The following is a 15,494-nucleotide window of genomic DNA, read 5'->3' on the forward strand; positions in this document are numbered from 1 at the left end:
GCTCAGTTTTTCCGAAATAGTTGTGGAAGAAGAACTGCCATTAATGACAGCTGCACTACGTGCTCTGAGAATACAAAGCCTACATGTTGTTCACAATGGTGCCGAGGTAGGTTATTGAAGAGAGGGGCATTCCCTCGTGTGAACTTCCTCTGAGAAATACAGCAGGAACTAGAAAATTGGAGCAATTATGTACTTATGGACACTGACATGTACAGTAAAGTGTTAATGCTTGTAACTCCAGAAATTGAAAGAGAAGATAATGTCATATGGGCAGCTATAAGCTTCCACTGGGTCATTCTGGTTTTTAGTAATTGCAGGCACAAGGACCTAGAATTGAATAATTTTGTATGAGGTACATAATAAATAATAATTTTTGCCCATGAAAATTACAAGTGATTTTTATTACTTAACTCATTTTCAGACTCTTCTATGTCTGACAATGATATTTGACATTCAAGGAGGGAAGTAAATCGAAGTACCACAATGAATGTTTATAAACTTCTTCTGTACCAGCTCCAGACCTCATATACCCTATAATTTTTGCACTCTAGATTAGATTAGATTTGCTTTCATTCCAATTGATCTATAGCAAGGAGGTCCTCCAGGATGTGGAACATGTCTGAAAAACAACAATATATGACAAATATTTACATCTCAAACAAATAAGCTAATGTACCATTCCACAGGTGCCAAGTGGAATGATCATCATTTTTTAATGAACACTATATGAAAGAATCATTTTACAAATACTAATGCACTGAATTTAAAATAAAAAAGTGTTTTTATTTGTTTATGGGGTAATAAACGTGTAATACAACTACTATAATACTTATTTACAATGAACACATTACTGCACTGAAATGGTGCAGAAGTTATTTTGTACTTACATATATACATACACACAAATCAGTTGGTTCTACTGAGAAATTCATCAATGGAGTAGGAGGAGTTGGCCACTAACAAATCCTTTAGGCTTCTCTTAAACTGAATTTCATTGGTTGTTAAGCTTTTTATGGCTGCTGGCAAGTTATTGAAAATGTGTGTTCTTGAATAATGCACACCTTTTTGTACAGGACTAAGTGACTTTAAATCCTTGTGAAGATTATTCTTATTTCTAGTATTGATTCCATGAATTGAGCTGTTGGTTTGAAAAAGTGATATATTTTTAATGACAAATTTCATTAAAGAATAAATATATTGGGAAGCAGTAGTTAGTATCCCTAGTTCCCTAAAGAGGCTTCTGCAGGATGTTCTTGAGTCCACACCACATATAACTCTTAATGCATGTTTTTGTGCCCGGAAAACTTTAGCTTGGCTTGATGAATTACCCCCCAAAAATAATCCCATATGACATTATGGAATGAAAGTAAGCTGCCAGCTTTTTCATTTTCATATCCCCTATGTCTGACACAATTTGCATTGCAAATAGAGATTTGTGAAGATGCTTCAGCAGTTCTGTGGTGTGCTTTTACCAGTTGAATTTATTATCAAGCTGTAATCCCAAGAATTTAACACTGTCCACTTCTTCTATCTGCTTGTCATCATATGTTAGGCATATACTCGTGGGACACCCCTTAAAAGTTCTGGACTGCATGTAGTGTGTTTTTTCAAAGTTCAGTAACAAGGAATTGGCTAGGAACCAGTGATTAATGTCCAAAAATATTTCATTAGCTGATCTTTCTAAGACTACACTTGATTTGTTATTTATTGCAATGTTTGTATCATCGGCAAACAAAACGAATTTGGCATCTGGTAATGTTACTGATGAAAGGTCATTGATATACACAAGAAAAAATAAGGGCCCTAAAATTGAACCTTGTGGTACTCCCCCACATGTAATTAGTTCCCAGTTGGACGATGCTTGATACATGTCTCTTTCCTAATAACATGCTTTGTTTCCTGCCAGAGATATAAGATTTGAACCATTTTGCAGCATTTCCTGTTACACTATAATATTCTAATTTACTTAAAAGGATATTGTGATTTACACATTCAAATGTCTTTGACATATCACAAAATATTCCAGTTGCCTGCAATTTTTTATCTAATGAATTAAGCACATTTTCACTTAAGTGTAGATAGCCTTCTCCATATCAGAACCCTTTAGAAATCCAAACTGTGACTTTGACAGTATGTTATTTGAGATAAGATGGTTATAAAGCCAATTGTACATTACTTTTTCTAAAATTTTTGAGAATGCTGACAAAAGTGAAATTGGACGGAAATTTGATGCTATTTCTTTATCTCCCTTCTTAAACAGTGGCTTAACGTCAGCGTATTTTAACCATTCAGGAAATATTCCACTGATAAACAACTGGTTACACAGATAGCTTAATATGTTACTGAACTCAGAATCACATTCTTTAATTAGCTTTGTTGATATTTCATCGTACCCACTAGATGTATTTGATTTTAAAGATTTTATGATAGACATTATTTCTGCTGGGGTAGTGAGGGTCAAATTCATATTATGGAAGTTACTTGAAATCTCTGGTCTGAGGTATTCCATAGCAGCACCTACAGAACCTGACAACTCCATCTTTTCAGTAAAAGTTATGAAATGTTTGTTAAAAAGTTCTGCAACACTATACACATCTGTCACCAGTGTATCATTGCTCTTAATGCTATTTGTCCCTCTTCATGTCTGGTTCTACCGGTCTCCTCCTTCACTATATCCCATATTGTCTTTATTTTGTTATCTGATATGACTATCTTTTCCTTGATATATATTTGCTTTGATGTCCGTATTACAGTCTTTAATATTTTGCAGTATTTCTTGTAATGTGCTACATCAACATCGGAACTGTTTCGGATTGACAGATACAGTTTTCTTTTTGTTTTACTAGATACCCCTATTCCTTGAGTAATCCATGGCTTCTTTGTAGACTTTGCTCTAACCTAGGTAAGTTTTTGGGGAAAACAGTGTTCAGATAAGGTAAGCACTTTATTAGCAAAAGTGTCATATTTTTCATTCATACCATGAGCACTGTAAACATCAGTCCAGTGAATTTCTCTGAGGAGTGTCCTAAAATAATCAATTTTTGGCTTATTGATTACCCTCTTGAGCTCAGATTTAACAGATTTTATATCCTGTTCAGTGTTAACATTTAACAGAAGGAAATGCATGTCATGATCTGAGAGGTCATTGACTATTGGTTTTGTAATATAATTTTGTTCATTGGATTTTTCTATAAAGATATTATCAATGGCTGTTTGTGAGCAATTGGCTATCCTAGTGGGGAACTTTACGGTAGGAATTAAGTTGAATGATAGTGTTACTAACTCAAATAACTTCTTAGTGGGAGAGTCTTTAACGGAATCTACATTGAAATCACCAGCAACCACTAGTTCTTTGTTTTTGGTAGTTAAATGGCCCAGTATCGCTTAAAGGTGGTTTACGAAGAGATTAAAGTTACCTGCAGGTGCTTGATATACACTTAATATTATGAAGGATTTTTTGTGAAATTCTACTTCTGTTGCACATGCTTCCGTATGCTGTTCTAGGCAAAATTTATGAATGTCTATGTTCTTAAATTTATGACAGTTCCTGATGAATGTGGCAAACTGTTCAAAAGAAGTTGCCCATTTTGGTGACCAACTCTACTGTTGCGTCAAGATCCACTTTCTTGTACTTATTAACCAAAGTGATATATGCCTGGTTTTTCTTGCTTTTGTTGCTATAATTCTTAGATTTTACTTGCCAGAGACAAGGAAAACTTTGGTACACTGTATGAACTCTGCGAAAAATTTATGAGTCCAGTGCCATAAGTCTATAATTTTCTTTTGCCACTATATCCACTAAAATGACAGTTGGATTCTCTAGCATCACTGAGAGTAGACTGGCAGCAAAGCTAAGTTTGAGCGATAAGGCTCATGTGTGTCTACATACACAGATTTGTCAGCAGTCTTGCATGTACACAAAGCTCCAGTCCAAGACTGTCAAACTTCTGTCCACATAAATGCTTTATTTGACAAATCTGGTATGATCATGCTAGACTGATGACAAAGCATTATGTTTAGACCAGGCTTTAAATTTCACCATTATTTAAAACAGAATATCTGCTGCTGTTAATGTACTGTGACCTACATCGGTTGTCTGTGATTCTCTCTGTCCCATTTTCTTTCTGTACCAGTTTAGTTAGTAATTTCATATACCATTGGAACCACCCTAAATCATTTACCGTTATTGTATTATGCTACTTGGGAAATATATGCTTAATCAGATTTGCGATAGTCTTTTTGTTGTGCCTATCTGCGAGTCAGCATCTCCACTATATGGTGAGTAGCAGCTTTCCTTTTCATAATATTGTTACAATCAGATTTTATGATGATTCCAGTCTGACAAAATTTTATGCAATACCATGTGAGTGGTCTGTTATCACATGACTTGCAGATATGCAAGAACCCATTTTTCTCATATACAAAGTGTCTGTCTTCCTCCACTGCTGAATAGCAAATATGTTTAATATAATTTAACTCCTGACCAAGGCATTAACAAAGAATCCTCATCTTTGAGCACGTTGTTCAGTTTGATACTAAAAAGCTCCAGCATATCACACAATAAAGGCTCAGAGGTGTTCTGTCCCTTGACTTTTGAGCCACCTTGATATGGTTGCATTTAAAGAAGATACTTACATCCATCCGTAATGACATCTGCCCACACAATCAACCTACTACCACAATGTTATGATGTTTCTTGCAAAACTATGTTGTTGTTCCCTCCATATGTAAACTATATGGCATTGTGGGTCTGTCTTGATGCAAATGTGGATTTGCATTCTGGAGGACAATTCAAATCCCTGTCCAGCCATCCAGATTTACGTTTTCCATGATTTCCTTAAATTGCTCCAGGTATATGCTGGGATAGTTAGAAAAGGGCATGGCCAGTTTCCTTCCCCATCCTTTTGCAATCTAAACTTGTGCTCTGTCTCTAATGACCGCACTGTCAACTGACTGTTAAACTCTAATCTTCCTTCCTTTTGATGCAAACAAGGCAGATCCACAAGCCCAGATTGTTTTTACACAGACATGGACCAACAGAAGAACTGTTCAAGTTACAATGATTCCATATGCAAATATGTTGCTTACCAAACCCAACAATATAGTTAATGACTCGTTAGCAAACAATGCTCATTCCCCTTTGGTGTGTTCCAGTCCATGGCGTTCTCTCAGCCAAGTTTCATAGGTACTATAATACAGAACTTTTTTTAAAAAATATTAATCAAATTTCACAAGGTTATTTTATCCTGTACCTGGATGAAGATAGAAACTTGAAGTAAATTTTAACTTGGGCATTGAAACTGAAAGTGCACCTTCGCGGCAGTTGTAAGTTGCCAGTTCATGTGCTTGTCAGTAAAAGTTCCCCTGTTTCAGCTAGCTCACTCATTCATTAGTCAGTGTATGTCAGAGTGAGATGATGTTAATGTAGCAGCAAAAGTCATTTTGAGTTTGCTGTTAATGGGTACAATCCAGTTGCAACAATGCAGTGTGATCTCCATTGGGAGTACAGCACAGCTCAGTGCAGTAGTTGGTGACACCAGCAGTTTCAAGACACTTTTTTAGGCAGGGGAAAATTGACAGGTGGCCCCATGTGCTTGATCAAGACACTGAGCCATTCATCAGTGTTACACATAAACCACAAAAGTCTACCTGTCGAGCCAATCAAGACTAGTCATTCCTTTGTGTCTGTTCACCATATTTAGTAGTGACATTCGTGTTTCAGACTATACAGGATTTGACTGCTACAAGCCCTTCATGATAATAAACAGCATAGTGTATATGGTTTTGTGAATTTGTTCTTAACATGGGGATAGAAGATAACAATTTCCTTCCACATTTAATGTTCAGTGATCAGGCTACATTCCATTGAAGTGGAAAAGTGGACTACCACAATGTAAGAGTATGAGTAACACAGCAGCCCCCTGCTGTGGTTGAGTGCAAGACTAACTCTCAAAAGCTTCATGTGTTTTTTATCTTCCAAGATAACAAATGAGGACCATTCTTTTCTTGTGGAAAAGACACATACAGAAGTCACATTCCTGCATGCCATGGTGATGTGGAGTTTTCCACTGTTAGGAGAACATGCCAAAAGTTTCATATTTCAACATGGCGGAACACTATCCTACTGGTGCAGCGAGCTGCCTCAAAGACGAATCCACCATAAAGGGAACTTGGGCCTCAGATTGCACGATTGGCCTCCTACAGCACCTGATCTCACAGTTTTTTGAAAATTTTTGTGGGGGTTTGTTAAAGATTCCGTGTACATCCCCTGCCAATAACATTGGGTGAAATGTGGCACAGAATAGCAGTAGTAGTGATTGCAGTATGTCTAAATACACTCATAAAATTGTCTTAATGTTGTTGTTGTTGTTGTTGTGGTCTTCAGTCCTGAGACTGGTTTGATGCAGCTCTCCATGCTACTCTATCCTGTGCAAGCTTCTTCATCTCCCAGTACCTACTGCAACCTACATCCTTCGGAATCTGCTTAGTGTATTCATCCCTTGGTCTCCCTCTACGATTTTTACCCTCCACGCTGCCCTCCAATGCTAAATTTGTGATCCCTTGATGCCTCAAAACATGTCCTACCAACCGATCCCTTCTTCTAGTCAAGTTGTGCCACAAACTTCTCTTCTCCCCAATCCTATTCAATACCTCCTCATTAGTTACGTGATCTACCCACCTTATCTTCAGCATTCTTCTGTAGCACCACATTTCGAAAGCTTCTATTCTCTTCTTGTCCAAACTAGTTATCGTCCATGTTTCACTTCCATACATGGCTACACTCCATACAAATACTTTCAGAAACGACTTCATGACACTTAAATTTATTCTCGAAGTTAACAAATTTCTCTTCTTGAGAGACGCTTTCCTTGCCATTGCCAGTCTACATTTTATATCCTCTCTACTATATCCTACTCTACTGATGATACCATCATCAGTTATTTTACTCCCTAAATAGCAAAACTCCTTTACTACTTTAAGTGTCTCATTTCCTAATCTAATTCCCTCAGCATCACCTGACTTAATTCGACTACATTCCATTATCCTCGTTTTGCTTTTGTTGATGTTCATTGTCTAAATACACTCATAAAATCATAACGCAAGTTTGACTATCATCTGAATGTTTGTGACGTGTTTGGTGGAGGGGACAGTGAGCATTTGTGAAAGGTAAGTGAAAAATTTGATTCTAGGTGCAATTGTAAAAATTACTCCAGGGTCACATCTGCACGCATTGAAATGATATGCCCTTAAAAACTGATTGGCTCTTTTCAAAACAAAACCTGCATAGCCCTATGCATAAGTTAAAACTCAACCCAAATTTCTGTCTTCATTCACACAGAAGATATTGTCTTGTGAAATTTGATGTTTGAAACTGTTGTTAACACACTCATCATGGCTCTTATTGCACGTAAGCTGCCATGGCAGAGATAATTGCTGATGTTTAGGTTGGTGTTCCACAATCTTGTCATTGTTAGTGAGATTTAGTACTGTTGCATAACTTTCCTCTGCCTATCCTGGTTCACTGTGAATTTGAGACGAGAATCATTTGTGAATGGTATGCCTGAGCTTCATTGAATATCTCATTTTGTTTGAAAATAACTGAGAGCTTATACACTGGGACTCTCCCTATTCATTCTTCCTGTAACATTACTGATAAGATGCACCCAAAACTTGTCACAGGCACAACATTCCCCCCCAAAGCACAACATTCCTCCCCAAAGCACAACATCCTGAACCCCCCTCCACCTCTCAAATCACAACATTCCTTCAAGTGATGCTGTTGTAACGAAGTGCCTTCATTGAGACCTTATTGCTGCCTGAGTTTAAACGGTTAAAACATTGTTACATGAAAAACCTATCACACTGCTACAGAGAACTGACTAAATTGAGATCTAAAGAGTCTAATTTACTTCAGCATGCAGTTTTCTGTAGCTATGGTGCATACTCAATTGTATACCTAAAAATGGCTATTAATAATTTATTGATGTACTATAACAGATACAAGGCATCCCAGGAGGAATGATGAGTATTCAGGGATATGAGAGGAACAGTTATTTGAAGCAAGAAAGTTTAGTAAACATGGGCTCTGGAATGCGTACCACAAGACCTATGAGCACTTGTTCATAAGAAGCCATGTGTGTGATAGCAGTGAAGATGAAAAAGTGTTTACAACTCTTAAGATATGCACTTTAGAGCCCATGTCTACTGTGTATTTTGGCCCACATTACAATCTCTCAAAATATGAAAATCAAAGAGCTTGCAGAATAAGAGATTTGTTTCACATTATCGAAAATCGTGTAGTGTCCATGCTCTTACGGTATGCATTTTAGACTCCAAGTTTACTATAATTGTTGCTTCAAATGATCGTTCCTGTCATATCCCTGAATATTGACCAGTCCCCTGGGAGACGCTGTATACCGATAATAGGTAAAGTGTCCAGGATGTTTTGCGAGTGTCTCAGTTGGGGGCTATTTCCACTTTGGAAATAAATTATATACTGACAAAAGTAGTTTTTACATCAGTTTCAACCATGTTCCCATGCTTCATGTATTTCAGCAAGGAAATGTCCCTACCTCTAGGTAAAAGTTGCAGACTCTGACTCTATGGCTGATTGCCACTCTCATGCTATACTGCAGCATTGATGTGATCCTGATGTTGGTTACTGTACTGAGGTTGTGGCTGAACACTTCTTTGATACTACAGATATTGTTAAGAATGAAGGTAATTGGAGACATCTCTTGTCTCAATCAGTCAGGAAGGTCACAGCTACACTTTCTGAACGTGGAAAACTGATTATGCATTATCATCATGTATTCGTTGTTCTAACTGTTTAGTATCGTATACCAACAGTATTTTACTCCTAATTCTGAAATTACTTTCCAGATGTTTTTTAGGTATACACTGAGGTGACAAAACTCATGGGATAGTGATATACATATATACAGATGCTGTAGTATCATGTACAAGAGATGTGGAAGGGCAACACATTGGCGGAGCTATCACTTGAACTCAGGTGATTCATGTGAAAAGGTCTTTGAAATGATTATGACTGCACGGCAGGAATTAAGAGACTTTGAATGTGGAATGGTAGTTTGAGCTAGACGCATGGACATTGATTGCATTTTGGAAAACATTAGGGAATTCAATATTCCAAGGTCTACAGTGTCAAAATGGTGCTGAGAATACCAGATTTCAGGCATTACCTCTCACCATGCACACCGTAGTTGCTGACAGCCTTCACTTAATGACCAAAGCATCAGTGTTTGTGTATAGTTGTCAGTGCTAACAGACAAGCAGCACTGAGTGAAATAACTGCAGAAATCAAAGTGGGACGTATGACAAACACATCCATTAGAACAACACAGCGTAATCTGGTGTTAATGGGCTATAGCAGCACATGAGTGCCTTTGCTAACAGCACATCATCACCTGCAGCACTTCTCCTGGGCTCGTGATCATATTGGTTGCACCCTAGATGACTGAAAAACTGTATCTTGGCCAGATGAGTCCTGATTTCAGTTAGTAAGAGCTGATGGTAGAGTTCGAGTGTTTCGTAGACCCCACGAAGCTGTGGACTGGGTTCGAGTGTGGCAAAGACTCCACAAAGCCATGGACCCAGGTTGTCAACAAGACACTGTGCAAGCTGGTGGTGGCTCCGTAATGGTGTGTACTATGTTTATGTGGAATGGCCTGGATCCTCTGATCCAAATGAACTTAACGTTAGCTGGAAATGGTTATGTTCAGCCAAATGGAGACCATTTGCAGCCATTCAAGAACTTCATCTTCCCAAACACTGATGGAAGTTTTATGGATGGCAGTGTGCCCTGTCACCAGGCAACAGCAGTTAGCTGTTGGTTTGACAAACATTCTGGACAATTTGAGTGAATGATTTGGCCACCAAGTTTGCCCAACATGATCCCATTGAACATATATGGGACATAATCAAGAGGTCAGTTTGTGCACAAAATAATGCACCGGCAACACTTTCACAATGATGGATGGCTGTAGAGGCAGCATGGCTCAGTATTTCTACAGGGGACATTCATTGACTTGAGCCCATGCCACATCGAGTTGCTGCACTACATTAGGCAAAAGGAAGTCCAACACGATATTGGAGGAATCCCATGACTTAATTGTCACCTCGTTGTATGAGGGGATGTTCAAAGGTAAAAGTATGGAACCACATTGTAGGTATAATTTAAGTCTTTATTCAGAAGTAATTATCAGAGGCCTGTGCACAACTATCCCACTGTTTCACAAGCCAAAAGATCCCCTGTTCCCAGAATTCTTGTTTCTGTGACAGTAGCCCAGTTCTCCACTGCGTCCTTTAGTTTGCCGTCAGAGTCCTAGCACTTCTCTTCGATGTTTTTTTAGGAGACCAAACTCTTGGAAGTTGCAGGGTTACATGTCTGGAGTATAGAGGGGATGTGAGGGGATGTTGAAGCTACCCCCACTTGATGACCTTGGCCATTAAACTTTGTGTGACCTTGGAGATATGTGGACATACATTATCATGAAGTAGAATCACTCACTCTGTGTGTAGCTCTAACTGTTTGCACTTGGTGGACTTGTGTAGGCTCCGGAGTGACTCACAGTACAAGTCACTGTCAATGGTTTTTTCTGTGCTCAAGGAATTTGGTGAGTAGTGGGCCTTGGGCCTCAAAAAAGACAGTGAATATTACCTGCCTGCTGAGAGTGTCGCTTTGAACTTTTTGGAGGGAGATGGTGACACTGCATTCGCATCCCTAGATGTCTCACTATGTTATCCCAAAATGCAAATTTCAACCAGTTTGTTTGTTACAGCATTTTGTACCCCATCATTTGAATGCTTCTTATATTTAGTTCTGAGAATATTTTCCATATTTCCAGAGGAAAGAAGCAGTCATTCCCTTTTTCAAGCTGGCAAGAACAGTATGTTGATAAATAGTAAAAATAGTGATATCCTGACAAAAGTTTTGGATATAGCTCTGGAAAGAGCATTTTCTGATGACTTATGCCATATCAAGAAATTCAAAAATCCCAGAATGTTTTCACTGTGACTAATGGGTATCATGTAACACTTTGAATATCCTAGGCTTGATGGTTGTGGCTGTTCATGATACTTATGTGCATGAACATGACATTATAAAACTGCCTCGAAACTTAGAAAACATGTTATATAGTATGGCTTCAAGATATTTCACAAGTCAGGATTGAAGTTGTGTTACTTAACAGTTTTTTTGGATGCATACTAGTAAGCAAATCTATAATATTTTTATTCAGAAAAACTTAATCTCTCAAGTATCGGTTCTAAGTGATATCAATCACTTAGTGCCTAGCAAGAGAACTATTCTGCATGTTTCAGGTAGAGATTATTTTGCAAAATACCACTTGCTGTCTAACCTGAGAACTATTGAACTTGTTAGAGATTATGCTCTAAAAATCAGACCGTTTAGACCAAAGTTTGGAACTGCCAGTAATTTTATTCAGTTTTCACAAAATCCTCGACAATTTAAGCATTGTGTAGGATTGAAAATTAAAGGACAGTAATGAATACCATAAGACAAACAAATGAACAGATTGTGACTTGTGATACAGATTTAAAGGCTAGGATGGAAAATAAACTAAGAGAATACAAATGAAAATGAGGACAGCAATGGAATTGGAAGTCATACAATAGAGACATACTACAGGAAGCTTTTGAGGAAGTGTTGTTGACTGACTGTAGAACAATTCTACTGCTTTTAATGTTCTTTTAGGGTAAGGACTGAAAGGAGAAATTAAGAGTGTTACAGCTTGTACTAAGGCATACAGGAAATTATTTTCGCCTCACTCCACTTGTGATTGGAGCAGCAAAGGACATGTCTTGCAATGGACCACACAGTATTGTGGGAATCTGTAGAAATTTATCCAAGAGACGCAAGACTCTAAAAGTGTTTCTTTCAACAAAAATGTATCATGTCCCCAGAACTAAATTTGAAAGGAAGTACACCAGACTTCAAATACATCAAATGTAAGCAATGTTGAACTTGGTCAAGAATGCCGCCCTATTGCTGATTGCACTATGAACTGTCATTTTTGACTTTGAAATCTGTGAGTCCGTAGCTCGTGGTCTAGCGGCTAGCATTTCTATCTCTGGATCACGGGGTCTTGGGTTGGATTCCCGTCCAGGTTTGGAATTTTCTCTGCCCGCGGACTGGGTGTTTGTGTTGTCCTATCATTTCATCATCATCCTTTGGAAAATGGCTAAATTGGACTGTGTAAAGATTGGGACTTTGTACGGATGCTGATGACCGCGCAGTTGAGTGCCCCACAAACCAGACAACAACATCATCATCATGATCATCATCATCATCATCATCATCATCAAAATGTGTGGGAATCAACATCCCAAGGGAATATGTGGTTTCATTGACACCTTTCATACTGCCATGTGACACCATTTCGTTTCAATATTGAGCAGCAGTATATCGGAAATGTTTTCCTCAGCCACTCATAAGAAAACTACATGATTACAATGCTGGACATTGTGCTTCTGGCTGCCACCACAGAGGCAAAAAAAAGAGGGATAAATGTGGGTAAGAGAGGGTGTGACAATCTTCTCATCATGTGACATCTCCACAGTGGCGTAGGTCAGAGTTGTGGTGAAATTTGGTGGCAGTGTGACATCACTGACCCACCTTACACTTTGCATGAACTTTTCTGCATCTGTTGACATTTCGTTGTTTGAAGTGTCATCAAGCCCGAGGGTAACGATGCAGGGCACCTCGCTTTTGCACTATTACAGGGGGAGGTTGCAGGCACTTTTAAGCTAAATTTTAGTCTTCTCCATTGCAATGGGTGACAGTTACGGTGTTTTAAAAAGTCATCCTTTTATTGTGTTGCAACCTTCTTTGTGTGTGTGTGTGTATGTGTGTGTGTGTGTGTGTGTGTGTGTGTGTGAAAGAATTCAGTTTAAAAAAGAAAAAAATCACTTAATTAAATTTACATTTTGCTTCAGAGTCAATATCATTGGAGAACACATAGATTACTGCGGCTACTCTGTGTGTCCCATGGCAATTCAGAGGGATATTTTAATGGCTGTTAGTCCTTCAGAAAGCAAGATGCTGCAGCTGTGTAATACTGACTCCAAATGTGAAGATTTAACCTGCTCTATTGACAATATCAAGTAAGCATTCAAGCTGTAGAACTAATGTTACATAATGGATAGTCTGAGAATGAGTAATTGTAAGAACATGTTTGTTGCAATATATTTGTAATGTATTTGTATATCTATAATTTATTACAGGAAGGCATGAAAAGACTGTTAACATAATTTCATAGCAACATGATGAATGATTATTGAAATGGCTTATTGTGGACATGCATAAATATTTATAAGACTTATTTTGGTCTCTTCACATGAAAAATGATTTTCTTCCAACCTGGATTTCTCATTGTTTGATTTTATTAATGATTAATTTGAAAAAGCAAATTATCTGACTTTTAAAAATACAGCATTATTCTCACTTCAGAAATACTGCTGAACAGTAATAAACATAACTTATTTGTTTGCTGTTTTGAACAATTGCATTATGCTGTTTTCAGGATTAAAATTTTAGAAATTAATGTTTTTATGTGTTATTTTCTTGCCTTTGTCATGGAATTTATATTTATGCTGTTCAAAGTCCATTTTTTCCCTCTAGAATTGAAGTAGAAAAGGGCAAACCTCCAGAATGGTACAATTACTTCCTGTGTGGTGTGAAAGGAATTATGGATATTCTGCCAGACAAGACTTCAGTTGGAGTGAATGTAGCAGTTACTGGTAATATTCCCTGGGGTTCTGGTTTATCCAGCTCAAGTGCACTAGTAAGTGCTGCAGCACTTGCAACAGCTCATGCAAATAAGGTAGATAAAATGAAAATTATGCAGTTAAATGCTGTGATGCCTATAACTAGATTTGTTTATAAATCTCTGTGTTCTTTCAGGTTAGTATGAAAAAAGTGGAGATTGCAGCATTATGTGCCCATGCAGAGAGATATATCGGAACACAAGGTGGTGGTATGGACCAAGCAATAGCATTCTTAGGGTCAAGAGGTAATTTGGAATGTCTCAGTTCACATTTTTTACATCTTCTGTGCGATAGGTTGTAATCATTAAATTTTAATTGTTTACATAGGCAAAAGACCACAGTGTCTACATTAAAGGAATTAGCAAGGTAGTTGATTTGTTACTGAAGTTCTATTTCTGTAATAGGTTTTTTAGTGGCATGTTGTACACTCGTAGTAATGGGATAATCATTTTGTCAACTCCTGGAATGTCATTTATTTGCAAAGGCACAAGCATATTACTGATCCTCCCAATTAACTACATTGAGGAACTTGCAGAGAATACAGGGTGGTCCATTGATAGTGACCGGGCCAAATATCTCACAAAATAAGCATCAAACGAAAAAACTACAAAGAACGAAACTCATATAGCTTGAAGGGGGAAACCAGATGGCGCTATGGTTGTTCCACTAGATGGCGCTGCCATAGGTCAAACGGATATCAACTGCGTTTTTTAAAATAGGAATCTTCATTTTCTATTACGTATTCACGTAGTATATAAAGAAAAATGAATGTTTTAGTTGGACCACTTTTTTCGCTTTGTGATGGATGGTGCTGTAATAGTCAGAAATGTATAAGTGTGTGGTATCACGCAACATTGCGCCAGTGTGGACGGTATTTGCTACTCGATACATTACCCGTGTTAAAATGGACTGTTTACCAATTGCAGAAAAGGTCGATATCGTGTTGATTTATGGCTATTGTGATCAAAATGCCCAATGGGCGTGTACTATGTATGCTGCTCGGTACCCTGGACATCATCATCCAAGTGTCTGGACCGTTCGCCAGATAGTTACATTATTTAAGGAAACAGGAAGTGTTCAGCCACATATGAAATGTCAACCACAACCTGCAACAAATGATGATGCCCAAGTTGGTGTTTTAGCTGCTGTCGCGGCTAATCCGCATATCAGTAGCAGACAAATTGCACGAGAATCCGGAATGTCAGAAACGTCGGTGTTGAGAATGCTACGTCAACATCGATTGCACCCATACCATATTTCTACGCACCAGGAATTGCATGGCGATGACTTTGAACGTCGTGTACAGTTCTGCCACTGGGCACAAGAGAAATTACGGGACAATGACAGATTTTTTGCACGCATTCTATTTAGCGACGAAGTGTCATTCACCAACAGCGGTAACGTAAACCGGCAACGGAAAAACCATGATGGCTGCGACAAGTGGAACATCAGCGACCTTCGCGGGTTAATGTATGGTGTGGCATTATGGGAGGAAGGATAATAGGCCCCCATTTCGTCGATGGCAATCTAAATGGTGCAATGTATGCTGATCTCCTACGTAATGTTCTACCGATGTTACTACAAGATGTTTCACTGCATGACAGAATGGCAATGTACTTCCAACGTGATGGATGTCCGGCACATAGCTCGCGTGCGGTTGAAGCGGTATTGAATAGCATATTTCA

The 15,494-nt window shown here is 38.2% G+C and overlaps 1 protein-coding gene across 2 annotated transcripts in view; it reads left to right on the plus strand.

The window, feature by feature from the left end:
• LOC126481075 (N-acetylgalactosamine kinase) overlaps window positions 1–15,494 on the plus strand; it is a 92,725-nt gene that overhangs the window by 14,519 nt on the left and 62,712 nt on the right. For both annotated transcript variants that reach the window (XM_050104561.1, XM_050104562.1), the window contains exons 3-5: window positions 12,979–13,146; window positions 13,664–13,865; window positions 13,946–14,054. In XM_050104561.1, coding sequence (XP_049960518.1) covers window positions 12,979–13,146; window positions 13,664–13,865; window positions 13,946–14,054 — 479 coding nt within the window. The remainder of the gene's footprint in view (window positions 1–12,978; window positions 13,147–13,663; window positions 13,866–13,945; window positions 14,055–15,494) is intronic.

The sequence above is a fragment of the Schistocerca serialis genome, chromosome 5, assembly GCF_023864345.2.
Source record: "Schistocerca serialis cubense isolate TAMUIC-IGC-003099 chromosome 5, iqSchSeri2.2, whole genome shotgun sequence".
Lineage (NCBI taxonomy): Eukaryota > Metazoa > Arthropoda > Insecta > Orthoptera > Acrididae > Schistocerca > Schistocerca serialis.